At 38.7% G+C, this 26867-nt stretch overlaps 1 protein-coding gene and 1 non-coding gene across 3 annotated transcripts in view; one reads left to right on the forward strand and one right to left on the reverse strand.

Annotated features, from left to right (window-relative positions):
* TNIP3 (TNFAIP3 interacting protein 3) overlaps positions 1-22419 on the forward strand; it is an 87420-nt gene extending 65001 nt beyond the window's left edge. Inside the window, exons 8-13 of one of the 2 annotated variants that reach the window (XM_028102292.2) lie at positions 2972-3091; positions 6307-6432; positions 10427-10477; positions 11369-11467; positions 14363-14423; positions 21804-21921. In XM_028102292.2, coding sequence (XP_027958093.2) covers positions 2972-3091; positions 6307-6432; positions 10427-10477; positions 11369-11467; positions 14363-14423; positions 21804-21835 — 489 coding nt within the window. In that variant the 3' untranslated portion in view covers positions 21836-21921. Of the gene's footprint in view, positions 1-2971; positions 3092-6306; positions 6433-10426; positions 10478-11368; positions 11468-14362; positions 14424-21803 lie in introns of both variants that reach the window. The other variant, XM_088021057.1, reaches the window with a different exon arrangement.
* Positions 22420-24274: 1855 nt separating this feature from the next.
* Positions 24275-24381, reverse strand: LOC114208303 (U6 spliceosomal RNA). The gene has a single exon (XR_003609003.1). It is a non-coding gene; the product is annotated as a U6 spliceosomal RNA (small nuclear RNA).
* Positions 24382-26867: the final 2486 nt, after the last annotated feature.

Consider the following 26867-nt stretch of genomic DNA (forward strand, 5'->3'; position numbering starts at 1 on the left):
ATAGTGTGGCCTAAGTTTTTCTGTTTTTTTCACTGCTGTGTTCTGAATGCCAGCAACAGAGCCTTGCTCACAGTATGTTCTTAAATATTTATTGAATAGATGAATTAATTAAATAATTTATCTAGTACATAATATGTTCAATAGCCAATTCTGGCTCTGAGTTTCCTGCTTTAGCAGGCATAATGCATTACTTATGACTAGTGAAAAAACATGAAAATAAAAGGGCACTTCAAGCCAGAAAAGATTTTTTTCTGCCACATCTGTACCTTAAAGTGTCATTTAAAAAGCATAGATATAAAGTGATGAGCTATGAAAAGTTTTTTTTTCTCATTTAGTGCACGTATTAGTGTCTAAAGAAATGTAAGATATTACTATTCAATTTTGCACGGTAGACTTGACTTTTCTTTCCTTTTCTTTTCTTTTTGTACCACTGTAATAAATAGAAGTTATTCAAAATGTTGATTTGGGTAGCGGATTGTGCATATCATCCATCACAGCATGGAATTTGGGGCCCACCCTACTTGCACAAGCAGAGTGCCTGCTGACCCATTCACTCAGCAGAAATTTGTAGCATGTCAGTTTAGTAATTAACATATGGTTTTCAGAAGTTCACACAACTATGTGTACTCAATTCAACTTATTTGCTTTGAAGGAAATACCCGAGGGCATTGTTTTCATTGAGTTCTTAAAGAGAAGCCAGATGTTTAACCAAAGTGAGAAAAATTACCTGAGGCTAGTCAACCAGTGCCACCCATGGGCAAAATGGATTTGTCCAATATCTCACCATTGTGAGATGGGTAGATCTGTTTAGTTTGCCTGTGCTGATTGTAAATTACTATTCTAGAATAGGTTACAGGTGTTTGTTCAAGGAAGTTGGAAAACCCCAAGATGGAATAAATGTCGATTAAACTCACCTTTCGTTTATGACTCATTTGCAAAATTTCTAGAAGCCTGAATAGCATGAAAGGTAGACCAGGAAATTCAAATATAACAAGACCCACAAAAATAATCTGTTCATAGGGGTAGGATAGGAAATCAGCATTTTTGATTTAAGTCTTAACTCATTTGGCTCACCCCATCCTAGATTCTCTCCATTACTACTAACACATTTTTAAAAATTATAACTAATATGATCCTTCCTAAAAGTCTGTAGCTTAGCAACAAATTCTAACAAAACATAAATTATTAAACAACATTTGTTGTTTCTTTAAATTCTTCTTGGAGGAAGAAAGAAGTTCTTGTTTCTTACAACTTCCTGAAAAATGATACTCACAATCAGGCTAGACAGTATCCATAGCGTTAAAAGACATTCTATTAGGAAATTCTTAGCCTATCTACACGTATTAAAGCAGTAACTTTGCTTTTCTTTTCCTACTTTATAACCATATGGCCCAATAATGCAGGAAAGTAAGTTACTAATAGTATCATCAAAGGCACATCATCGAAGCTACCAAAGAAATTCAGAGGAAGTGAAATCTTGGAGCTCTGAAAGTGAAACTTTTCTATTTGTATAAAGGACTCATTTGATAATGAGCAAGTAGTCATATTGTATGTGGGCTCCCAGACCACACCAGGATGAGGCGTATTGTGTCTCAAATTTTATTATGTTTTATTGAACTCATCATGTACCAAGGTCTTCAGAATAGAGGTGATGTCTTTTATATGACCTGATGAAGTATAGTAAATGTAAGAGATCATGGGCTAGTGAATAATGATGGTAATCTTGTTGGCAAATCTAAGTGTCTCTTGTTGCCTTCACCTCCTCCACCCCACAGTGAAACCACTAAGTTGTACTGGGTGTCAAGAAAGTGTCCGACTCTTGGTTTCGGCTCAGGTCATGATCTCAGGGTTATGAGATCGAGCCTTGCGTCGGGCTCCACACTGAGCATGGAACCTGTTTGAGAGTCTCTCTCTCTTCTCTCTCTGCCCTCCCTGTCCCTCCCCATCTTGCACGCTTTTGTGCTCTCTCTCTAAAAAAGAAAGAAAGAAAGAATGAAAAAGAAAGAAAGAAAGAAAGAAAGAAAGAAAGAAAGAAAGACGAAGGAAGGAAGGAAAGAAAGAAAGGAAAGAAAGAAAGAAAGAAAGAAAGAAAGAAAGAAAGAGAAAGAAAGAAAGAAGAAAGAAAGAAAGAAAGAAAGAAAGAAAAGAAAGAAAGAAAGAAAGAAAGAAAGAAAGAAAGAAAGAAAGAAAGAAAGAAAGAAAAAGAAGAAAAGAAAAAAGAAAGAAAAAGAAAGGAAGCAGAGCACTCTCTGCACCCTGTAGTGAGTTAATGGATGCTTTATTAGAGAATAAATATGACTGTGGCTAGGCCAGGGCATGGTATACTGAGGAGGACAGGGCAGAAGGGCAGCAGTACAATAGATCTAAGAAATAGCGATCTACCTGGGTTCACATTTCCGTGGGTTTCCCTCTCTCCTGTTGGGGGCAGAGCTGGATAGCACACCATCACTTACAATGTCATCTGGGACCAGCAGCATCAGCTTCTGAGGAATGCAGATTCTCAGACACTCTTCCCAGATCTACTGATTCAGGATCTCTGGGGACAGTGCCCAGGGATGGGCATGTTTGCTACCTCCCCAGGTGACTCTGATGCTCTCTAAAGTTTGAGCATTATTGATAAAGTATGTGTTTGACTGAAGCAGAGAATCTGGAGGAAGGCTACAGATATGTTTTCTTTCCATGGTTGACTTGGTGGAGAGGGGGATCCCCGACATCAATATCAAAAGCCCTCCTAAATAATAATGACAGTTGAATAACATAAGCATCGTCATGGAGAAAAGACAGAGATTCTGGAAAAAAAAAAAATTGTATGCTAGAAAAGGAGAAAGAAGAAAAGTTATTCAGTCAGAAAAGTAACATCAAAAATGGAGTTCTGTTTTGTAGGGGGGCATTTGAGATCATTGTAACAATTACAGAGGAATTCATAAGATGTGGTAACTTAGCTCAACTGTGTGCTTATCATATAACATAGGCTCTTCAAGATGCCTTGAAAATCGAGTGTTCTTCATTTCCTGAGGACCGTTTGGGAGAGTCTGAAATGGAGTGCAGGCATGAAGAGATGCAAACAGAAATGGAAGTTCTCAAACAGCAGGTGAGAAGGTGAAAGTGGCACGATCATGCGGAGAACACAGGGCCCATTGTTCATGCTCCTTTGGACATTTTTGGAAATCTTTTGATTCAAAATGTGTCCAAAGTTCTTGCATTTATTTTCGTTAGAATTATCTCATTTTAAAGCTTGTTAAGAGAATGTAGATGATCTGGCCCAACTCACACTTTATAAAAGGGGGACTTGAGTTTCAAATGGGTCCAAGGTCATACAGTTTGTCTAAGGTCATACAGTTAGAAGAAGAGCTTCCTAATTAACCTTTTGGTGAGATTTTAATTAGCACTGGTCTAGAGAGTTTCGTGTGGACACAATTTATTTTGAAAACACTACCACCCCAAACCCGGGACCTTTTCAGAAAATGGTAGCAGCCAGACTGTTATTCTGTAGCTACTGGCCTCCAGGCCTTTGAACAATGAGGGCAATAAGGGACGACTCTGCACTGATCATAATCACTGAAGAGCCCGCTCTGCTCATCTACAGCTGCATGTGGATGGCACCACCTAGCAATTTATTGATGCACAAGGCCTTCCTCCTCCCCACTCACCCAACCTCAACCCACGTCACCAAGTGGACGGAGAGTAAAGGAGTAAGCTTCTGCTTACTGCCACAGCAATAGAGGGCTGTAGGCACATAGCACTGCCTAACCGATTTGGGTCTAAATTTAGTTCAGCCAGCTGGAGCTGGCTTAGCTGAGGGGCCACCCATGCATATCACATCTCTTTTCCTGTAAGAGGTTAAATAAACTAATGAAGGTAAAGGGCTGGAACAGTTCATGGTGATGTCAATAAATATAGGATACATACAGGAAACCTATCTCTGAAGCACACATTGTCGGTAATATATTAGTGGTGGGGGACAGGATGTGATAGAACAAAGGGCTGAGAAGTATGTCCCCGGAACTGATTTGTTGGCTGTTTTGCTCTGAGCAAGGCCAACTCCAAGGATTCTTGATGCCATACGCCAAAGAATTAAGCAAAGGTACTCTTGTAGTTGTTGTTTATTGTTATTACTTCCTAGGAAGTAGCCTATCTGAAAATCTAGAAAATTCAGAGCATTTGATGGTAAAGTTGCATTTTCTCTTCTATCAACCCCCTTTTGAATAATCTGCCTCATTACATTCAGGATCAAATACATAGTTTAAAAATAAACCTATGAAGAGAATAAGGGTAGTATTCGGAGTGTTAAAGTTCTGCCAAATTCTCAACCCCTAAAGTACCATTGCCACTAGCCAGGATTCCTCTGAAAAAACCTACTTCTTATGTTCAGGCACTTGAGTCATCTTTGATGCTCCCATATAATGTATCCCACATGCAAGAGAGTCACTCTTACACATGCACAGAGTTTGCCGCAATGGTTTAGCTCGTATTGGATGCAGACAATGACAGGTATCCTTTCTTTCATCATCCCCAAGAGGTCCAGAATCCATCTCCTTAGTTTTTGCGTGACTCTTTTGCTAACTTTATGAGTACACATTTTCACTGTGCACATTTTTATTTTATTTATTTATTTATTTATTTATTTATTTATTTTTAAAGATTTTTATTCATCCATTTGACAGAGAGAGACACAGCAAGAGAGGGAACACAAGCAGGGGGAGTGGCAGAGGGAGAAGCAGGCTTCCCACCGAGCAGGGAGCCCAATGCAGGGCTCGATCCCAGGACCCTGGGATCATGCCCTGAGCCGAAGGCAGACGCTTAACGACTGAGCCACCCCAGCGCCCTTCACTGTGCACATTTTTAATTGGACACCCACCATCACTGTATCACTGAGTGTCATGTGATACACTAAAGGATTTCAATTCACGAAGAAACTGAGCTAGATTCTTGGCCACCTGACTGCAGTGATGACATTACGATCAGTGTTGTGTTTGATAAAGAGTGTTCAGTTCGGATCCGATGAGCTTCTCCCTTTTCAAATGCCTCTGGTAATTGTTTACAGAGCATTAGTGTGACTATGTCTGGAATTGAGCCTCAGATCTTAACCCAAACCAAACCCAAAACAAAATGTCAGCTCAGCTGGGTGTAGTTCCCTTGCAATACTTCTGGTGAATAAAACCCTAAAAATTAAATGTCTATATCTGTATCTAGAGCTGTATAACATGTTTAATTTCATCCTCTCTTGCCGATTACATTTTGTTTTATTATTATTGACTTTAATAAGCCTCTAGTTAAAAATGTGTTGCATTATTTGTGGTGAAGGTGCAGAGTGCATTAGTATTAATAGACAAAAATCTGGCTACTAGGTTCCCATGGAAGTTGTAATTTAACTCATTGTCTTAAAGGAATTCCTTTGCCTCATTCCCTAAGCTTCATTTATTTTCATAGTTCCACATTACTAGCCTCCAAGCCATCAGTCAACCCTATGCCGGTTAAAAACAATAATGATTAAATCTGTATTTCTTTTGGTTTGATTGCTTTTCTGGAATATGTGGAGTATTTCTTTTTTTTAATTTTTTATTGTTATGTTAATCACCATACATTACATCATTAGTTTTGGATGTAGTGTTCCATGATTCATTGTTTGTGCATAACACCCAGTGCTTATGTGGAGTATTTCTTAAGAGGTGTTCCACTAAAATATTACTACTTTTTAAAAAATGATGTACCCTCAAAATTCCTGGGGCCAGTTGTGAATACCTTTTAACAATCTTACTTCGCTCTTCCACATACATGAGTCTTTCATTTCTATTTTGTGTTCAGTTTACTATTTATATTTGGAAACTGGCATGCCAATATTTAGTGGCTTCACTTAACAGCTATTGTCAGTAAACTGTCTTTTAGAACTTCAAGCACTATTCCTACATCAAAGCCTTGTGTTGGAGATGGATGGCTTGCTCCAAAATAGTGATACTTAACACTCGGCAAGGGGGGGGAGGGGGATGCTCATCACGATAAGGAAATATGCAGGAGAATAATGGGTGAGGGGAGCTTTTTTTCCCAAATATCCATGTTGTTACTTTACTTCTGAATTCCTGACACATACTCAAGGAGGAAAAAGTTGAGAACTGCCATTGTAAACAAAGCAAGAGATACAATTATGGCCAGATCCAAATAGGATAGAGTCTCACCATGAAGAAATAGTCATGAAAAGAAGATAGGAATTACTCAGATTGGACAAGCCCAGATAGCACCTTTTCTGAAATCGTTTTAATGGCTTAGAGAAAAAGATGCTAACAATAACAGCAAGTTAATATTTCCTAGGTGCAAATATACGAAGAAGACTTCAAAAAGGAGCGATCAGACCGAGAAAGACTTAATCAAGAGAAAGAGGAGCTACAGCAAATTAATCAAACTTCTCAGTCACAGTTGAACAGGCTGAATTCTCAGGTATAAGTCAAAACAAAATAATCTTTGCCAGCACATATGTGTTTTTTTATTTTTCATTAAAAAAAATTCAAGACTTTGGCTTCTGTTAATTGACATTGATTTTCTTTGAGAGGTAAGCCCCTGGGATGAAATCATTCTTAAACAATAGTGTAAAGAGATGAAAATGACTGGAGATTTCTTTTAACTTAAGTCTATTAAGGAGTTACCTAAGAAATTGGATTCCAAAGTCTTTTATAGAATCCAATTCTTTTGATCTTTTTCCTCATAATATTTATCTTGGTAGAAAGGGAGTTGAACTACCTAGTACTCAAAATTCAAATCCAAAACACTCCAGCATAGTGAAATTGTTTCTAAACTCTTGTCATTTTCTTTGAAGGGCTAGGTTGGAATGTTCCTGTCTTCCAAAAACATACATATTTCTAAATGTCATTTATATATATAAAATACAGTGAAACCGAGAATTTTGTTCATTGGGTTCCCCTATTAAATGTAACTGGAGCACTGTCAAGGAAGCCACATAATGTTAGTTTATTGGAATAGAATATATTAAATGTAAGCATATTACAATTAAATGTAATAGGATATATTAGAAGTAGACTCAGAAAGTGGCATGATGGGTAAATATTGATGTTAATGAGGAAAATATAGGTAACACAACTTTGGCTTAAGAAAAGAAAATGAACCACAGAATTTTTGATTTGCAAAATCATCCAGTGCTTTTCAGTAAATAGGAAATTGTTGCGGGACATGCTGTGACAGCTCTGGAGCTGCAGGATTCTTAGTCTCAAAAGAAATGTTTAACTATTTGTCATCCTCTTCTTCCTAATACAAAGTATACGGTGAATTAAACTTAATTTCTTTTCTGACATTTTGTCAAGGATTCACTTGAAATTCCTAATTTTACATGCAAAAATTATTTGGCAGAACCATTTTCTAAGAAATTAAAAGGGATAAAACAGTGGCAAAAGTGTAATACAAATGCTTTTCTGAAAATAATTCATGCACCTTACTTTGTACAAACAAGGGGTGAGAAAATGTTCTCATGACTCTCAGTGAGGAAATCACTCTCAATTTGTATGTCTTACATGCAGAGCTCCCTTAATTTCTTCTGAGTTGTCACTGCACTAATTATTTTACTTTCAGCCATATTTTAATTTGCTCATTCTTCTATATTAAGTTCAGATTGATGATAAATTCGTGTCTAAGATTGGCAATGTTCTTGCCATTGTAGACGTTCTAGTGCTTCCAGAAACACATAACAATCTGAATATATTAGAGACTGTAATCCACAAGTAATTCTCATTTCCCTATCATCTATAAACTAATTTTTGATTGATATCAACAAAACAGTGCATTGTCTACGTAGAGTATGGTATAATTGTATTAATGAACTAAGGGATAATCTTGGTGATGCCTTAAAACTACCAAAAATTTTTTTTAAATAATGATAGTTCAAGCATTTATTTTTCATTTTTTTAAAGATTTATTTATTTGAGAGAGAGAGCCCTAGAGCGCACACGAGTGGGGGGAGGGGCAGAAGTAGAGGAAGAGGGAGAGAATCTCAAGCAGACTACCTGCTGGATGCTGAGCCTGACACAGGGCTCAGTCCCACGACCCTGAGATCATGACCTGAGCCGAAATCAAGAGTCAGACACTTAACGAATGAACCAGGTGCCCCCAAACATTTATTTTTCAAAGGTCTCATTCGCTGTGGTCAAAAGATGATAGAATTCACAAAGAGACATAGTAGATGGCTTAACAACCCATGTTTAATGTACTAACGGCAGGTTGAATGCCATGATGTAATAGAATGGACATGATGTTATTTGAATAGCATATTATCTGTGGTCCCAGAAAAGGAATTCTTAGGTCAAATTATTCTGGCACTAGTTTCTTACATACCAGAGTTTATTCATTCTATCACTAAGGATGTTTTAAGCCAATGACCAGTAAAATAGGAGTGTGGTAAAGAGCAAGATACTTCGAGATTCTTGGGAATAGGAGTAGGGTAAAATCTTCATGTCTGTGCCTGCTTTGACTATCAGGGATGACACCAAGCAAGTTCTCCAACTTTTCTGTGCTTCCTTTCCTTTATCTGTAAAATGATAAAGTTGAACCAGATGGTCTCTAAAATATTTCTTATAATTCTAAAACCTCTGTCTCTAAAAATAAGTTATTAAATCTCTCAGTATACTCACCTGTGAAATTTAGATGATGGTTTCCACTTCATGACTTCACACAGTTGTTCTCGGGGTGAAATGAAAAAAATCTACACAAAAACATCAAGCTCAGGTCATGCCTCATAGGTATTTCACAAACGATTTTAGTTTGTTGGAAGGAGGAGTTTTTAAATAGGGTCAGTTAGTTGTATAATTAATATGCCACATATGGTTTCTTGTAATTTAATTTTGATGCTTTCTTTCTGCAAGGCATTTGTTATATACTATAAGGAACTAAAAGAATGATCCTTGCTATTAAATACTTGCAGTATAGTAAGGGGGACATATATAGTCTATCCTTACCATTTTTGGATTCCATATTTGTGAATTTGCCTGCTTACTGAAATGTGTTTGTCACTCCAAAAATCAATACTGGTGCCAACTAAATCCATCTGTGAATATGTACAGAGCAGAAAAAAACTTGAGTCACCTTACACACTTGTTCTCAGTTGAGGTCCAACAAGGCCTTGCCTCCTTGTTTCGGCTCTCAGACTGTAACAAATGTCCTTTTCGTGGTTTATTTCATGCCACATTTTCTCATTTTTGTCCTTTTTGTTGGTTATTGCATTGCTTAAAATGGCCCCCAAACAGAGTGCTGAGGTGCTACTCGTGGTAGGAAGGTCATGCTCGCCTTACGGAGAAAAGGTGTGTTAGATAAGCTTCATTCAGGGATTAACATAGTGCCATAGGCCAAGAGTCCCATGTTAATGGGCCAACAATCTATATTCAACAAGATGCCTTTAATAGAAAGACACATAAAACAGGATTCTCTATTGATCAGTCAACAAAAATGGTCTGACCAGAGGCTCATGGGAACCTAACCCTGCATTTCCCAAGGAGCAGTGGTTCCGTTCTCACTACTCCAGTGTTCATGGTGACTTTACAGAACATAACTCCTGTGGATAATGAAAACTGATTGTACACAGTACACATTGGACTACAAAAAGTCGCAGGGAAAATGTATAATGCTAAATGGGAGGACAAAGGAAGGAGAGAGGCAGGACTTGGAACGGTATCATTCGGTGGGGATATATGCCCTACAGGGATGAGGAACAGGGCGTGTAGGGATGACAATAGCATGACTAATGAGTCAAAGCAAAAACAGCCTTCTCTAGTTTTGTCAGATGTTGAAGGACTTCACGGTGGGTGACTCTGCCAGATGAGACTGGGTCTTACATAGGGAGAAGCCATAAAGTACAGCAGTGTGACTTTGAACAAGTTCCTTAGTATCTCACATCTCAGTGTCCTCATCAGTAAAATAGAGATAATAGCATTGAAGTATCACATAGAGGCATTGGGAGGAGTCGATGAGTTATTATATGTAAAGCTGTAGATCAGTGTCCGGCATGGATTAAGTGCATGTACAACTTCTAGCATTCACAGTGACGGCTCTTGAATGTTCAGCTGACCAATTACAGTCCTATTCAATAAGCAGTGGAAGCTGTTTTTGTGTCTCTATCTATTCCCCATGTCTCTACATTTATATCTGTGTCTCAGGATATCAACCTAAAACTGAGAATTACAGTCATTTCCACAAATCGGAATAACAGTTTAGAACAGTTCTACATTCCGCACTTCACTTGGGCGTTTCGAGGTAGAACCGATGCCGGTCTGGAAAATCCAAAACGTGACAGTTTTCAGTGGCATGACTGCTATATCAGAGCTTCACCCCTGGGGCTTCTGAGCAGGTCACTGACAGCTGGGTCAAGAGTAACTTTAGAACGAAATATGTGAACTCTTTCGATAAACAAATGCCTTTGTTTTTTTGTCCATAGATAAAAGCTTGTCAGCTGGAGAAAGAAAAACTCGAAAAGCAATTAAAACAGGTACGTTGCTCCTTACCTAAATTCACCAATCTTCTGGTCGTAGTTGAGGTGGCAACTTTAAGTTCCGCCCCCACATTTATTCCTGAGCACAGCAGTTCCTCATGGTTCCAATTAAAGGTGTATTCAAGCTCTGCTACGGATGTTCCAGAACAACCCAGGCTTTGCATAATGGACTAAAATGCCAGTGGATAGATTAATGCTTAGGTACCACCAAGGCCTGTCAGCCCTAACGCTCATGAAAAACACATGCTTTCCAGAACATGTTACCAGTAGCACATGCCTTAGTGTGTGCTCACGCAAATAGAGATTTCTTCATTGACCCATGAACGCCTGGGAAGTATATTTCCTTGGTATTTCTTGCAGTTGCTTACACAATTTACAGTGGAAAAATTACATCAAAGGTTTGTGCCTCTTTTGAGAAAATACAGTATCTTCTTGGGCACTGAAGTGTTCTGTCCCATTGGTTCTCTAGGGGGCTTCAGGAATTAATATTATTTCTCTTGATTCTTAATTTACTCTCTGGACTTAGTTATGCTGTAAGAGTCTTGTTAAAACTTGTTTTATGGCTTAATGGCTGGTTCTTCTTGAACGAAGACCCTCTGTGAAGATAACTCAGAAACATAAAGTTACCTCTATACCTTTTAAGTGTTTCTGATGTCTCCAACATGAAAGGCTAATTAGAGTTTCACCTTAAGTGAAATCTCCCCTGTGAGCCTCATCTCTATCAGTCCAGAGCCTACATCTGTGCACCCACTATGTCAAGTCGGGATTATGCGAGAGTTTGACTGAACCTTAAGATTTCAGCCAAACCTGTGGTTGTATAAAGCAAGTGTCAGTGTGACTCCCCAGTTTCACCCACTTCCTATGAACCGACAACATTTTCCTCCTCAGATGTTGTTCCCGATGTGTAACTGTGGCTTGAATTCCCACCTGCGGAATCTACGTGCGCCAGCAGGCCCAGGGGCTGCACAGGATCAACAGAAGCTCCCAGTAAGTAAGAGCTTGCATCTCAACACAGAAGTGCTTATATTACCTAATAAGTTCTAGTATTTTTTTTTCTTTTTGGTAGAAATGCTGTCTGTCTCTGTAATTTGGGCGTATACTATTGTCCACAGAAAGAGCCTCTTTTTATCTCAGCCTTTAATTTAGAGAGTTACAGTGGTCACTGTACACTATGATTATCTTTTTGGCACACGGCATCCACAGGACACGCATGGTTATGAATAAATTCACTGAACGGTATCAAATTGAGCTGTAATTCTTGAACAAACATACCACATTTTATAAGGGCCATTTTAAATGACATACCTGACTCTTCCAAAAGGGCACTTTTGTGCGTTAAGAGAAGCAAAGTGAATATAGCAAGTCTGAGGGATGCCTTTTTCAGTTGTAAACTTATACTGAACTACTGTGGATATGGCTACATCTGTGCAATATAGTCTTTGACGTTTTCCAATGAAAAGGATATTCTTAAAGGATCCAAGAAAAAGTGACCCACTTAAGTTGCTCTCCGTGGTGTGTCTAGCCAGGCAAAATGCAATGAACAGTGGAGCAATTATTCGTGAGTGGAATTGATTTGGACAGTCAGCCTGAATAAGCCAGAACCAAAGCATCCTTCCTTCGCTTCTCCATAGTGCTCTTCCTCCTACCCTCCCCCATGGTCTGGATGCTGGTCTCTACTTTGTGTTTTGGCTACACAGACAGCATCTTTACACAGGAAAAACATTATGCATTTTTCTGCATTTTGGAAATGCTCAGACAACTCCCCTCCCCCTTAGTTTGTATTGCGTTTTTAATTATGCAAAGAATCTTGAGATTTTAACCAGCATTTTCCTAGCAGAGCATTTACGGAGAGCATGACTCTCTTGGTTGCCATACTTTTGTATCTGAGTGTGACTCAAAGCCCTTTCCCCAAGGGAGGAGGTAACGACTCTTTGGGTGGCAGAGACCTGTCAGAATTTAATGAGCATCCCTTCTCTGACCCCGGTGTGACACAGCGCACTGCTGTGAATTGGGTTCTTTTTGTGTTGTTGCCCGTTGTCACTTCTGTCTGCTCACCCGCCCCATTTCCCTTTTTTCTTTACCTGTTTGCTTGCTTTTCAGTCTTTACAAGAAACATTTCTGGGACTCCCCAAACACAGCTATCATTCCTTAAATTTTTTTTCTTTCAGAATGTAGGAGTAAATTAATGTTGTGGGAAACATAAAGAGATAGAAGTTTACTTTGGAGTTAGCTCCTACGGGTTGGGGAATTGGAGAAATAGTCTTGTGACAGGTTAACGATAAAGCCAATGAGTCATGCAAGTTTATCTAGAAGTAAAAATGACTATTTTCTTCAAATACTCATTTACGGAAAGAAAGCAGAAATTCACCTACTATAAAAACTCATCAAACTCTCCCGATCAATTATAAGAGGTAAGGTGGTCCAGACTGTGTAAAATTGTCACCAAATAAAGGATTTGAAAAAAGATTCCAAGCCGTGTATAATGTCTTACATTTTCAAGCAGTATTCAGTTAAACAGAATCTTGGTATAACAGTAGAATTTCACTCCCGGAGTTCATGTAAAAAGAATATTTTGTGTTTTATGCTTATTTCTAAGCCTGAATTAAAGCCCAAGCAGTCGTGTCTGTAAAATTACAGTATATTCGCCTTCCTTTGGCAACTCTCCTGGAATCTAAAACTGAGGCTCACGTCACTTATCCTACGTGTTATTTGAGACATCTAAAAATAAACGAGGAGATAAAAAACAGAGGTGATCTCATTTCCTCTTTTAGCTTTTTCATGGACCAAAAGGAGCCAAGAGCCTAGGTGTCTGAGTGGGGGTAAAGTGGGGTCAGACTGTACTAAATGCAGCGTTTCTTAGTGTCTTGTCTGATAATTGAACTTTAAGGCTACTTTCAGTGGTCTGGCAGCCCTGTAAATATTCCCTGCTGGCTCATTGGTAGAGACATTTTCCCGGAGTTATTTTCAGGAGGTAATTGATTAATAGAACAAAAGGTCTGTATTCTCTGTGTCTGGGCGGGGGCGGGGTGGGGGGGGAAGTAGGAGGCAGGGGTGAGCACTAGGAGCAGGAAGACAGACCATCCTCATGGGCAGGTGAAGCTGGGTTGCTCTGCTCCAAGTGGTTAACTACAGAGGTACTCATCTTGGAACTGTATTTTGAACTTCAGGTCTGTAGCTTATGATTATCCAAAGCAGTTTGTTTGACATGTTCCCCGATGTTCAATATCTAGGGGTTCTTAACTGGTGAAGCCTACAACACAATCCCACAAGAAAAATCCTAGTCTGCTCTCACCTCTGACTGCTTCTCTAGTCTAAACTCTCTGAACAATCTAGAGAGTAGTTTCCACGGAGGAACAGTAGTACTACTAAGGGAAAGATCCACCCTGCTTCACCATCCTGAGCTTCTATAAGCCATGTCCGCACCAAAAGGCTTAGATTTCTTCCTTGTACCCCGAAACATTAAAACTTGTCATTGTGTTCTTGGTCTCTCTGTTGCCTTCTGTGTGAGGGCTTTAAATATAGTTATTTATTGATGGTAAACTGCTCTGTTTTATTTATGGGCTGTAGTAAGTTTTACAGAAGTGTTTATACTTCTGCAGATATCCAAAACACAACTGCTTTAAAAAAAAAAAAATGCCACAACCCCGAAGTAGGAGAAACTCTGGCCAACACAGAGTGGATTTAGAGGGGGGTGGGTTGGGAGATGGGAATAGTGATGAAGGAGGTAAGAGAGATGAGCAAGATTGGCAACAGGTTTGGATAGAAAGGATTTTTGTGCTGCCTGTGTAACAAAAGCCACACAGTGTAATTACATTTTTAATACGCCACTATGTTTTGCTTGAAGTCCATATTGCTATGATCATGTTGTATTGTTCCACACAGCCAGACTATCAGTGGTATGCTCCTGACCAGTTTCCGCCAGATGTGCAGCACAAGGCGAATGGTAAGACCACAGCTGTATTGAGCATTCTTTCATGTTTACATTTTAATGGGGTCTTTTTGGGATGTTTACTCAACATACATTCATTCGTACTCAGGGAGGGCCTTCTAAAAAGTTGTGTTGCATACACAACTCTAATTTGATGCACCTGGGGTTAACTTGAACTCCTTAAGAAACAGAAAATGTTCGAATGGAGAAATGCAGGAATCTCAGTTCTGGCTGCTGCTCCCATTCCAGGCTCAGAGTCAGTATTCCATCTGGGGCTAGAAATGAAAACTTCAAGTGGAGCTATTCTGTAACAACAACAGCAAAGCTCTGGGATTCCACTACAAAGGGCAGATGCACATCCACTATTCCAGGTTGAGTTTGCTAGACAGATGTTTTAAATGTCACTGGCAGACAGACAGAGGAAACCAAAGACTCAGAACTGTGTTCCCTAATGACTAAATGTCAGACTCCAAGTTTAGGCCAAGGTAGCCCACAACACCCACCTCCTAAGTATGCTGGAAAAAAACACTAAAAAAGTCACCTATCAAGTACTCACAATTGAGTACTCTTTTATCGTATTTTTCTTTGGTTGACCATTCTCCTCTTCTTTCCAGCATCTGCCACACTTTCTACTGCTTGTTTCTGTGGTCTCATGAGACCACTCAGGAATGGGCTGTATAAACTGGGCTATAACCATAATCCCACCTTTATTCTCATCACATATAATCAAAAGTCAGCCATGCCTGCTACATGTTTAAAAAATCTCATATGACACACACCTGTGACTCTATGTTGTTAATTTCCAGAGATTTTAATTTATCTAGAAAAGCTGACGATGAGCCATATTCCAATTTCAGGCCATACTTGAAACTTGATCTCATTTAGTTCTGATCTGAGATCATAGAATTCTATTTTTTACCAAAAGGAGGCCATTACGGAGTAGAAATTGATAGCCAGGGATAACACATGTAGTTTTGCAGGCCGTGTACTTCACAAGTCCAAGTTCTTCATGGTTATCTTTGTAAGTGGAACCTCCTAGCATTGCACAGTACACAACCTGGACAGCCGTACACAGCAGCACTAAGAGTGGTGAGGGCCATAGCTTACAGTAGCATTATAGAGAAGAAAGATAAAGAGGGAGAACTCTATAAAAAAATGTCTAGGTATTTATCAGAAAACTGTAGGACTCTTTTTTTCTTTTCTTTCCACTATGAATATAACCATTGGTTTTAATGAAGTTCTTGGGTTCCAGCCATAGTAGAGAGCTTTTATTAGAAAGGCATACTATTAACCATAATGATTGTTGCATAATGTCTGTGTTTTTGAAATCTCTTGTTGTATAATAGCTGAGCTGCCACCCAATTATAATTTTCCACTTCGTATTATATCGGTCTGGAATGAATATTAAAGATATTTTCTCCCTGAATTGGAGTTTAACCACTAGAAAATACAATTATGCAGGAGAGAATTCAGTAATATCATAGAGCCATTTATGTATCACTAATAGATTCTTCTTGGACAAGTGTAATAGAAGCTAATAATCATATAAGGTAGAAAAGTGAATTGTGATGATCTTCGGAAACTAAATTACATATGCAAAAATAGAATATTATAGTCAGTATATAAGACCTAGTGATTTTTGTCTGCTTGGGAAGAAACATAATGAAGTTTGCCGTGTGTAAACATGCTAAGAGTCTACAGATGTAAAATTACAATGAAAAATAAACCTCTATTATGTAGCAACCTCAGTATTTTTAAGATGTTTTAATCTTCACAACAATGCTATAAAATAGGTTTTATTATATTATACCATTTTATGGATGGGGAAACTGAGGCTTGGAGAATTTAAGTAGCATGCCTGAATAACACAGTTGGTAAAATTTAATCCTGGGATTAGATTCCAGATGTATAGGACTTCAAAACCTGTGCTTTGAATCACATCCTATAGTGCCCTCGAAAACCTACCTCTCTCACTCTATTAGAATTTTCTACGATGACAGATATAAAATGAGAATGGGGGATTTAACTTGGATAATTATATGACTTAAACCTATCCCTCAATAATCTTTTCTTCCTGTGAAGCCATAGCATGTTATTTGTGCTACTCATTTGGTATTTTGAGTATCACAGGTAAAAGACAAAGTACTATGTAAGATTAAGTATGTAATAAATACATTATGAACGAATTCATGCTCGGTCAGCCCTAGTAGAAACCAATGGGATATGTTGCCATTTGAACCCTTTCCTTCTCTGCAGCTCACTGCGGCTTGTCTGCGAGGAGGGCTGGTCATGGCTAGGGGACCACTGGAGAAAGAAATGCCTTATTCAGAAATCTGCCTGTTTTTGATTTCTATTTCTCCTCTTCTAGCTTCCAAAGCTGATGCTATCTCAAGGTTCAAGCCAGTTCATAAAAATTGGCAAAAGCTCTGAGATCACCCTCGTCAAACAAAATCTCTCATGTGCCATTATTTAATTTCAGTGGTGATTTTTCTTATTTTTTATGTCATTTAATTGGAAAGCTCCTTTTGATTTGTAGGTCCGATGCAGTTGCTCAGAATCCTTAAAAGTAACTTTGTGGTATTGTTAAATAGGAATTTAGAAATCTTTTTATTATACAGACGTTTTTGTTATGATATTACTCATTGACTCATTATTTGGCTAATATGTTTATCTTTCACTCTTCAGGAATATACTGCTAGTCAGCATACCCTGTGTTTTGGGCTATAAATACCCAAACTCAAACAATGGAAGAAAAAATGAGTGGAAAAGTTAGGCTCAGTGTTTGGTAAATTATGAACAGAAAGTATTTTTAAAACTCATAAATTTTACTCATAAAATAAGTACTGAAGTATTTGACTTGTATTTCAGTGAAAATGACCCTTTCAGAAATATAGATAATTAAATGAATATTAATCTGTATGTGTGCTTTGTACATTGTCCTAATTCTCAGTTTTTATTACTTTCCTATGACTCCCGACAAATTTTACTTTTCTGATCCCAATATATATAGCACATTATAGTTTGATCCTAGTATCCATCCTTATAATTCCTCTCATGGTATCTAACCTGAAATAGTGGCTCTGACATCTATACGTGAAGTGTTTGCAGGGCAGTAGCCTTATGATTTTTAAAATGTACAGTGGGTAATGAGTGGTTAAATTGCTGTGATCACTAGATCCTCCTTTAACATTCCCTGAGGCAAGAATACATGGAGAGCTGTGTACTTCAGGTTCAATATTGAAACATCATGAATCAAGCATAGAAGCTATTATAGTCTATTCCCCTATTGATAAACATAGCTTGAAGGGCAGAGTGACATTTAAAATGCTCACATTCCAAACAGTTCTGTTCCAGGACACAATGGCACAGGAAGACCTGAGCCATGGCCCATCCCCTTCTCTTCCCACCTTTCACCTGGGAGGAATCTTGAGTGTGAATTTGAGTACAGCCCAGTTGGCACATCCCAACTTCATCCATATACCCCTCATTATGCTACAAACAGCACCCCTTGGCTTTAGGCCTGGGAAAGAGGACCACATGAGGCCGAGAAGCAGAAACACGGTCACGTGGGCAGGGATTTTGGGGTCTGCACGTGGGTACCAAGAGCTTGTTCTAGAATCAGGCAGACTCACACTGGGGAGGAAGGTGGTTGGAAGAGGGCCAGAGCAGGGTCCTCTAAAAGTGCGGACCTAAAGAAGGGCTTCCTGACCAAAGACTAAAGTCAGTAGGTACTGAGTATTATTGAACAGTCTTTGGGTCAACTAATTTCCAGTTTTGCTCTGTTATTGTCTCTGGTTAGTTTAGAATGCTTTGCGGACCTGTTGGAGATTAACTCTTCTTTCAAAAATTAAAGATTTAAATAAAGGTTTTCGAGACATTTAAGACTTACTTGGCTTTCTCTCTGCACAGCACTAAATAATCACATTTTTATATATCGAAGTCCACAGATGTTAAGGGGTTACAGTTTCTGTTTAGAAATGTGATTTTATGAAGAACATTTTAATCTTGTTTCATCTGTTATCAGAATAGGATGCAAAATGAATTCCATGTTTCTAGAACAATTATGGCATAGTTGAGTTAGTATAACCTTGAAAACATGTTGTTTTGTTTCTTCCTTTGTGACATGTCAAAAGGCTATGTTTTCTAACTACATTGCATGCCAGTCTCTTCTGTACCTTCCAAATTTTTCATATGGTGCAGAGTTGAACTTCGTCTAATGAGCTAGAGCTCAATTCTTACACGTTTGAAAGGACATGAAATGTAGGCATGTGAGATTGTGTCGCGAGCAAACATAATTATTTCTTTACAATATGGAAGATCAAAGCCTAACTATTATAATTGGCCTTTACTAATGTCTAGTAATAACTAATTAACCGAATACTGACTGAATTCATTTCCTAGGGCTACCATAATAAAGCACCAAAAACTAGATGGCTTAAAACAGCAGAAATTTATCCTCTCACACTCTGGAGGCTAGAATTCTGAAATCCAGGTGTGGGCAGACCATGCGCCCTCCAGAGTCTCTAGAGAAGTCTCCTTCCTTGCCTCTTCCTGCTTCTAGTAGCTCCAGATATTCCTTGGCTTGTGGCAGCATAACTCCAATCTCTGCCTCACTCTTCACTTGGCCATCTTCCCTCTTTTCTGTGTCTGTGTCCAAATTTTCATCTTCTTATAAGGACTCCAGTCATATTGGATGAGGCTAATCTAGTATAATCTCATATTAACCTGATTATGTGTGCAAAGTCCAATTTCCAAATAAGGTCACATCCACAGGTACCAGGGGTTAAGACATACACATATCTCTTGGGGGGGACACAATTCAACCCATAATACTAACCATGTGCCAGAAACTACTTTAGGCACTGTATCTATTTGTATATTATCTCATCAAAACCTTATAGCAACTCTATGAAGTGAGTACTACTGTTGTTCTTGTTTTAAAATTGTGGAAGCCAAGGAACAGAGAGATAATGTCACTTGTCCAAGTCCACATCGCTGGTTATTGGCTAGGACATAGACAAGCTGGGCAGTCAACCTCCAAAGCCCACACTGTAACCACCGAGCAATATGGACAACCCCAGGCTACATATTAAAATATAATAGTGTCATCATTTGGAGGTATTTTATTTAAATAAATTCTAATGGCCCTATCCTGAAAGCCAGAACCTTTATTTCTCAGTTTGTGTCTTTTCATAACTGTCTTTATAACTGAACATTACAGATCATTTTAGTTCGGTAAAATGGCTGGCTTAGCTGGATTTTTTTTCAGTAGTATGAAGGGATATAGGAGTCAGTATAAATAGTGGAAGTTACCTAAGAGGTGTAAGAAACAGAAGAAACTTAGAGACTGTACTTGTGTGATTTTCAATACAGATGGATAAAATATTAATATTTTTCTTTTATAAAATACATTACTTACCTTACCAGCAGTTAATAAAAATATTAATAAAAATTTAGAGACAGATAGTTTTATGTCTATTTCTGGATTTGTAGAGAAGAATTGCAGGAGGAATGCATCCTCACCTTACAATGCTGTAAAGGCCGGCTTATTGGTAAACTAAGTGATTTTGCTAAGGGAATATTAAATAAAGTGTCAATGTATATTTATATATACAGGAACATATGAAAATACAGGTGGTAAATATATTCCTGTGCAGACACCGATTTATAAGCAAAGACTAAACATTCTGATTAATGTTCTATATAGATAGATATAGGTAGGGAGGTGGATGGATAGAGACTGGATGAGAAAAATGCACACAATAAGGCTAGACTAGCCACAGTTCCACTAGGTGGATACAACTGCACTATTTCTCTTAAATGGAAAATAAAAATCTGTTGGGAAACAAGGTTTCTATTGGATATTGCATCCCAACTGGTAAGAACGTTTACTTATGTATGTTTCCTTACTGTTGCTGCATAAGCATGCACATTCTGAGGTGAGTGCGCATGTAGAGAGAGCAGAGTCCCCTTGGAACCTGTCTGCTGCACTGGTGCATCCTCCTCTCACAGAGGACTCTAGATTCGGCCGATCCCTGATGTAGAGGCAGACATGGACTCTGCCACCAAGATCTCTGGGTCCTATTCAGATCACTTCCGCGTCATGGTACTTAACGTGCACTCTTGTGAACATAAAAGGATAGAGTGCAACGCATACCATTAATAAATAATAAGGCACACAATTAGTGAATGGAATTCTTTACCAACCAATAAGGCACAGCGGATTGTGTCTAGCGCTGTGAGAACCCTCGATTCCCTGGTGGCGTTTCTCTTACCCTGCCATTCAAACCATGGAGCCAAGTCTGATGACAGAAGTCTCTTCCCACACTCACTGCTTGGGGACCCTCCGCCTTCCCTTCAAGGAACTGAAGACCTGTTTTTTGCTTTTGTTCACATTTCCATTCTGCCATGGATCCTCTCATGGGTCACAACCTCTCTCTGTCCAAAACATGGGGATAATGACCCTCACCTCTATACCTATTTCACAAGAGTGCTATAAAAACTACAAAGGAATTAAGTTTTCTTAATGTTTTAAGATATCTAGGGGCAGGCATCATAAATGGATTAAATCTAAAGTCCAGTGGATTATGGTTCTGGGTCCAAATTTATGCTCTTACCATATTAGGTATCTTTCTTTTTAGTGTAACGGCCACCATCCTTAGAAGAGTATATTTTTTTAAGCCTGGAAAGAAAACTGTTAGTTTAAATATTTGTTTATTCGAAATATCAAATACAGGGTGGCAAGAATAAAACATTTAACATATTTTCAATTGTTATCATGAATAGGAAAATACCTTATTTCTTGAAATTTATATGTATTTTTTCTGTCACCGCGAGTAGCTCTCCTCGACTGTGTCTTCCTTATAGTGCTCATCTGTGGTGTTCTATTCTAGTCCTTCTGAAATACACGGCGGCTTTCATTATTGGCCTTCATGGTACATTGACACATCTTAAGCACTGTGATCTTTTCTATCACTTTGATGATAATGTACCCTTCGCCATACTCAAAGTAGTTTATGTGGCAGTTACCTTCCCGTGGGCTAAGTACCAAACCTAATAGTAACATATACGACTTACTTTCCTAAGCAAATGCCTGAGCCACCAAAAGGTCAGCAAAGATGAGACGTAGTACAGAATATTCCTCTTCAGGCACGAGTAGAACTAGGCCACAGCTGATTTCACAAAGTGGTAAGCATATGTCAATGCTTAAGATAATAACCCTCCATTGCCCGCCTCTTGATTTTTCAGTGTAAACTTGTGGGAGCTCATGAATAAAATATTTCTCTCTCTCTCTCTCTTTTTTTTTTGCCAGCCTCAAAGTTTATGTTAGCCCTGAGCCAGAAGAAATGAATTTTTAATTTTTAATCTGAAACATTTTCCTTCTGTTTTTCATAGGTTTCTCCTCAGAAAAGAAAGCCCATCAGTAGAAACACACACAAGTGGAGGAGCATACCGGCCAAAGGGAGAGCTTGGCTGAGGGCCCTCATTTTTCTTTTTACTGGTGGCTTGTGTCGGCACAACTGCACATCATCTACTCCATGATTTGTGTGCGGTAGTGTTTCCCTTTGGCACGGAGAGAGGAAAAGACTTGGGACAGCTGAGATCCCGATCAAGTTTGAGAAGCCAGCATTACACAACCCAACGCAACGTCCAGTTTCCTCGAAATGAGATGTGGCAGATGGATTATGTGCCATTCTTTGAAACTCTCTTCAGCATATTGCTGCTGGATTTACAGAGACTGATTTCATGATTTCAGCAACTCCACTTTTGGTACAGCGATGCTCTCTGTTGATTGAAATATATATTCCCTGGGGGAAAAGTTTCTGCAGTTGTAAATTTGTAACATTGCTCCTATTGTTTCTGTAGGGCTTGGTTCTTTAGCCAGTTTGACTAGATACTGTGTTCGTCATTGTTGACCTTGGTGAACCTGGGAATAGGACTGAAGACCTGTATAGATGTCCTTAAACTAAATGAATGGTTCAATCTGAATAAAACGGTAACCTCAAAACTATGCTTTCAACAGATCCTTCCTTTAAGGTGGGGAGAAATTGTGAGCCTCCTTCATTTTTTTGGTGGGATAGATTATGAAAGATAAAACCCTACTGTGATGATGATGGTTTTGCTGTGCTCATATGTACTTACAGTAGTAGTTCAGAGACACATGGATTTGGGGTGAAATCTGTTTTTTCTTCCCATGGATTGAGTAATTATTGATGAACAACACGTCTGACTTCTCAAACCTATGAAAGCAAAAAATGAATGTATCCAAATTCTATTGCAATTAAATTATACAGTGGCATGACAGATGTCTAAAGACTAAGCAGATTTAAAAGTATTACGTTCATCCATTTAATAAGGTTTCTGCTAGGACCAACTGGAGGTCCTCTTTGTGAGGAGATGTATAGCATGAGTGTGAGATCCGTGGATATCTGTAATCCTAGAAGCACCTAAAGAAAGAAAATAAAACAAAGCTGTCATACTGCTGTCAAAAAAACAATCCAACATACTGCTAAAACTATCTGGCTCCAGCTTCCAGAAGTTATACTACTTAATTCCAGCTCAGACTCTTTCCTTTTTTTCAACTTCTGAATATACTTGCAGCTTTGTGTAACAGGAAGGTGAACCAGCCTTAGAAAGTTAAATACTTTCAGCCTCAGTCTGGCTACTGGGAAGATAATTCCTGGGAAAGAATTATCCTTCTCTTACGTTAATTCTCTAAAGCTTTGTTTTTGCTGCTACTTATTAAAGAGACAAATCATTCTTGAGCAATACTTCAGCATAAGTGAATCAGAAAAACAACAGGGTTTACAAGTCAGTTTCATTGATGCTTTTTTTTTTTTAATTTCCATTTCCTCAGATTCGTGGAGAAGTCATTGCAATAACAACTTTTAGTGGTGGATTAAGTTTGCCAACTGAGATTGTACCTATTGGCATAAAAACTGAACATACATACAAGACGTACCCTTTGACAGATTCATTCTAGGTAAATCAAACAGCAATAAAACATGATTTAACCATCCTACTACTATTATTGAAGTCATCCTATTATTAATTAGCAAGTTGGCAAACATTGGCAAGATTATGCAAATGCTAATGTAATGGGAAGAACTCCAATTTAAGTGGGACCTAATTTAATTTGAATTCCCAGTGGGTGACTGCAAATGTAGAAAGGGGAGCCCTTGCTCAGAGTGCAACAAAAGACAGAATTTCTACAAGAAGACAGATTTCTACAGCCCTGGCCCAAGAGCCAGCCAGTCCCTCCTGTGTCCCTCTCCCCATATCATTTGTTTGGGGGCTTCTGTCTCAGCCCATGATAAGGGTCATCCTCATCTGTGGCACTTGCTTCATTATCATACACAATTTGTGGAAATTATGTGAGGAACAGCTGTGTCCTTTGAAAGGAGAGGAAGTCGTACCACACAGTCTCTTTTATCCCGGAAATGGAACATGAGGGCACATTTTAAGTTTTTGATGATCATGGAGAATTTGACCTTGAAGGTATCACATGAAGAAAAAGGTATATTCACCTTGTCTTGGTTGTGACATGAAGTCAAAAAGAAAACCTTCCTTTGGGTCTGGTAAGGTCTGGGGGTTAGTTGACCCCATTTTTCTGACAAAAAGGATATTTCGGACTAAATTGCTAATATGAAGCATGAACAGACTTCCGGGTAATTTTCTTTATTTACTGAGCTCTATCACTTAATGTTCAAGTGCATTACATGGTAGAAGTATGGGTCTAAATGGTCGCTTTCATGTATCAATACTTTTAATGTAGCTCAGTCACGAGTGAAATCAAATCTAAAAGACATTATGACCTCCCAACTCAGTAATTCAATTTAACAATTTTTTATTAATTTTTTTTTTTTTTAAATATGGAGGACTTCACCAATTTGTGTGTCATCCTTGCTCAGGGGCCATGCTAATTTTCTCTGTATCATCCCAATTTTAGTATATGCGCTGCTTAAGTCAGCACAACAATTGTTAGATGAATACCCATTATTTTCAAAAATGTTTAGGCAGCGCCAAACATCACACACTGCCTCTGTCTTTATGCACTATTTTTGGTTGAATCCATATTTGGAGGGAAGGACAGAGCCATTTAGCAGCTTTTATTCTCCCCAATTTGGGGGTCCTTCTGCCCCCTTTTCATTTTTGCCATTTTTATTTCCATCTTCCCAGGGACCCCAACAATATTAGATCCGAAGGAGATATAGAATCAGGTGCATTGCTGTTGCAGCTACACTACGATCCTCCCTTCCCTGCCTCAAAATTGCCTAAGCTCCAATTATACAAGAAAAGAAAATATTTGCTGCAATTTTTAATAATTTTAGAAATAATTTCTCTTGCTTCATTTCCTTCTTACATACCTCCCTCTTCACTCCCATCAGTCTTTTGTTCCAAGGAAGAAAGGTATTCTGGGGGAACAATTGTACTCCCAGTGTCTGTGATTCTGTAAAAAAGGAAATTTCTACCAGCACACACAAATCACACACCCACACACTCACTCTGTACTCACACCACACACACCATATACACACACCACATGCACGTATATGCCACACACACGCACAGAGACAAAACCCAGACACACCACACACCATGCTCACCACACACAGACACACCACACAGACACCCAACACGTGCACATGTATCACACACTCCACACACCCTGCCTCTCCCTTCTTACCTATTTGTCCTCATTTTCTCCATTTGTGACCGGTGAGATTTATTCAAATGGGAAATTTTGCATGATAAAGCTAATTTTTTTTCACGTTGCCTCAAATCCCTGTATGTATAATATATTGCCAAGAATACTGACCAACTCCATCCTAGGCCTCCTACAGGAAGCAATAATGTTGAGATCTAGAACCAAATAATTTGCCAGTAATTGCTAAGTAATATGAGACTTTTAATGTTTACGGGAATGTGTGAATTTGACTAATTTGTGTACTGCACAAATTATTTTATAGTTTAAATATAAATTTAAATTATAAGATAATTTTTCTCTGCTCTCCTCTGATTTTATTCCATTCCAATATCAGAAGGAGGAGCACAATTTATGGGTCTCAGGAAATACTATTTGGTAAACTAAACCCAACCCTTAGGGCTTCCTGGATATGCTTATTACTGAGCATTAATTTGCTGAAAGAATCCAGCTTATTAACTGATTTTCCTGAGTCTGCTCTTGCCTGGCAGGAGTGTGCTTAGATGGACTAGCAATTTAATTTGCACGTCTGTGGGGGAACCTCATGGCTCCCCTCTCTCTCCTATCTGCAGCCGAAGTTTGATGACCCACCTCAGTCAACCACAGACACACGCACAGCTGGCAGAATAAGAATGAGACCCCCTAGGGGCGCCTGGGCAGCACAGTTGGTTAAGCTTCTGACTCTTGGTTTCAGCTGGGGTCATGGCCTTAGGGTCGTAAGATCAAGTGGGGCTCTCGGTGGCACTGAGCATGGAGTCTGCTTGGGACTCTCTCCCTCTGCCTCTGCCTTCCCCCCACCCCACCTAAAACAAACAAATCTTTTTTAAAAAATGAGACACCCACCCCCTGTCACTCCGAGACACCTGTGTAGGCATATCTGGCTATGCTGAAGTAGAAGAAAATGAGTTTGAGAGACTTGTTTCTTGGTTTCCAAACATCCATTCCTTTGTTTTTGTTTTGTTTTGTTGTTTTGTTTTGGAATAGCACCAGGGTATCCTTTAGGAAAGTTATTTTTCCTCATTGGACCCAGTTTGATCTAAAGTGCCCTGGCCTCTCCTAGGCAAGAGGCAACCTTGTGATCCAAACCAGGCTAACCGGACACTCCATTGCTGGAATTTGAACTTCAAGCCCACATAGCCCTGGGGAGGCCATGGTCCTTACACGGCACTTTACATTTGATCGTGTTCTGCAACTTCCATGTATTTGATATGAGCAACCCAGTGTCTCTCCAATCAATTCTTCAAGTCAGAGTTTTTCTTGTTTGAAACAAAAGAACCTTCATTAATTACAAGTGTGAGAGTTAAAGCTCAGAGACTGTCAAGGATATTGTGAGGAATATGTATATGTTACACACACACATTTTTAATATATTTTAAAGTGGAAAATAAACCTTATAATAATACAATCAGATAAGTTAATTCAAATGTTATGCTTGCCAGTCTTACAAAATATTACCTTGGATCATTGTGCAGTATATTTTAATATGGAAAACACCAAAATAAAAAATAAAATACAATTCTTCATTTGAATTTTCTCCTATATCCAAAAAGCCCCCTAGGAAAATATTTTAATGAGGCAAACTTGGTAAAATTTCCAATGAACTAAAACCACCAAAGCCCACGTCTAACTTCCTTATTTCATTTTCTGAAGTGCTAACTTGCGTATAACTAATAATTTACATTTTCATAGGTTGTTAATAAATAAATTACAGGAAATAAAATGCCTTTATGTAAGAACTATACCAAGTGAATTTT

Source organism: Eumetopias jubatus, unplaced genomic scaffold, assembly GCF_037043125.1.
Source record: "Eumetopias jubatus isolate StellerSeaLion01/CBP00866 unplaced genomic scaffold, mEumJub1_p1.0 scaffold_2, whole genome shotgun sequence".
In the NCBI taxonomy this organism is placed as follows: Eukaryota; Metazoa; Chordata; class Mammalia; order Carnivora; family Otariidae; genus Eumetopias; species Eumetopias jubatus.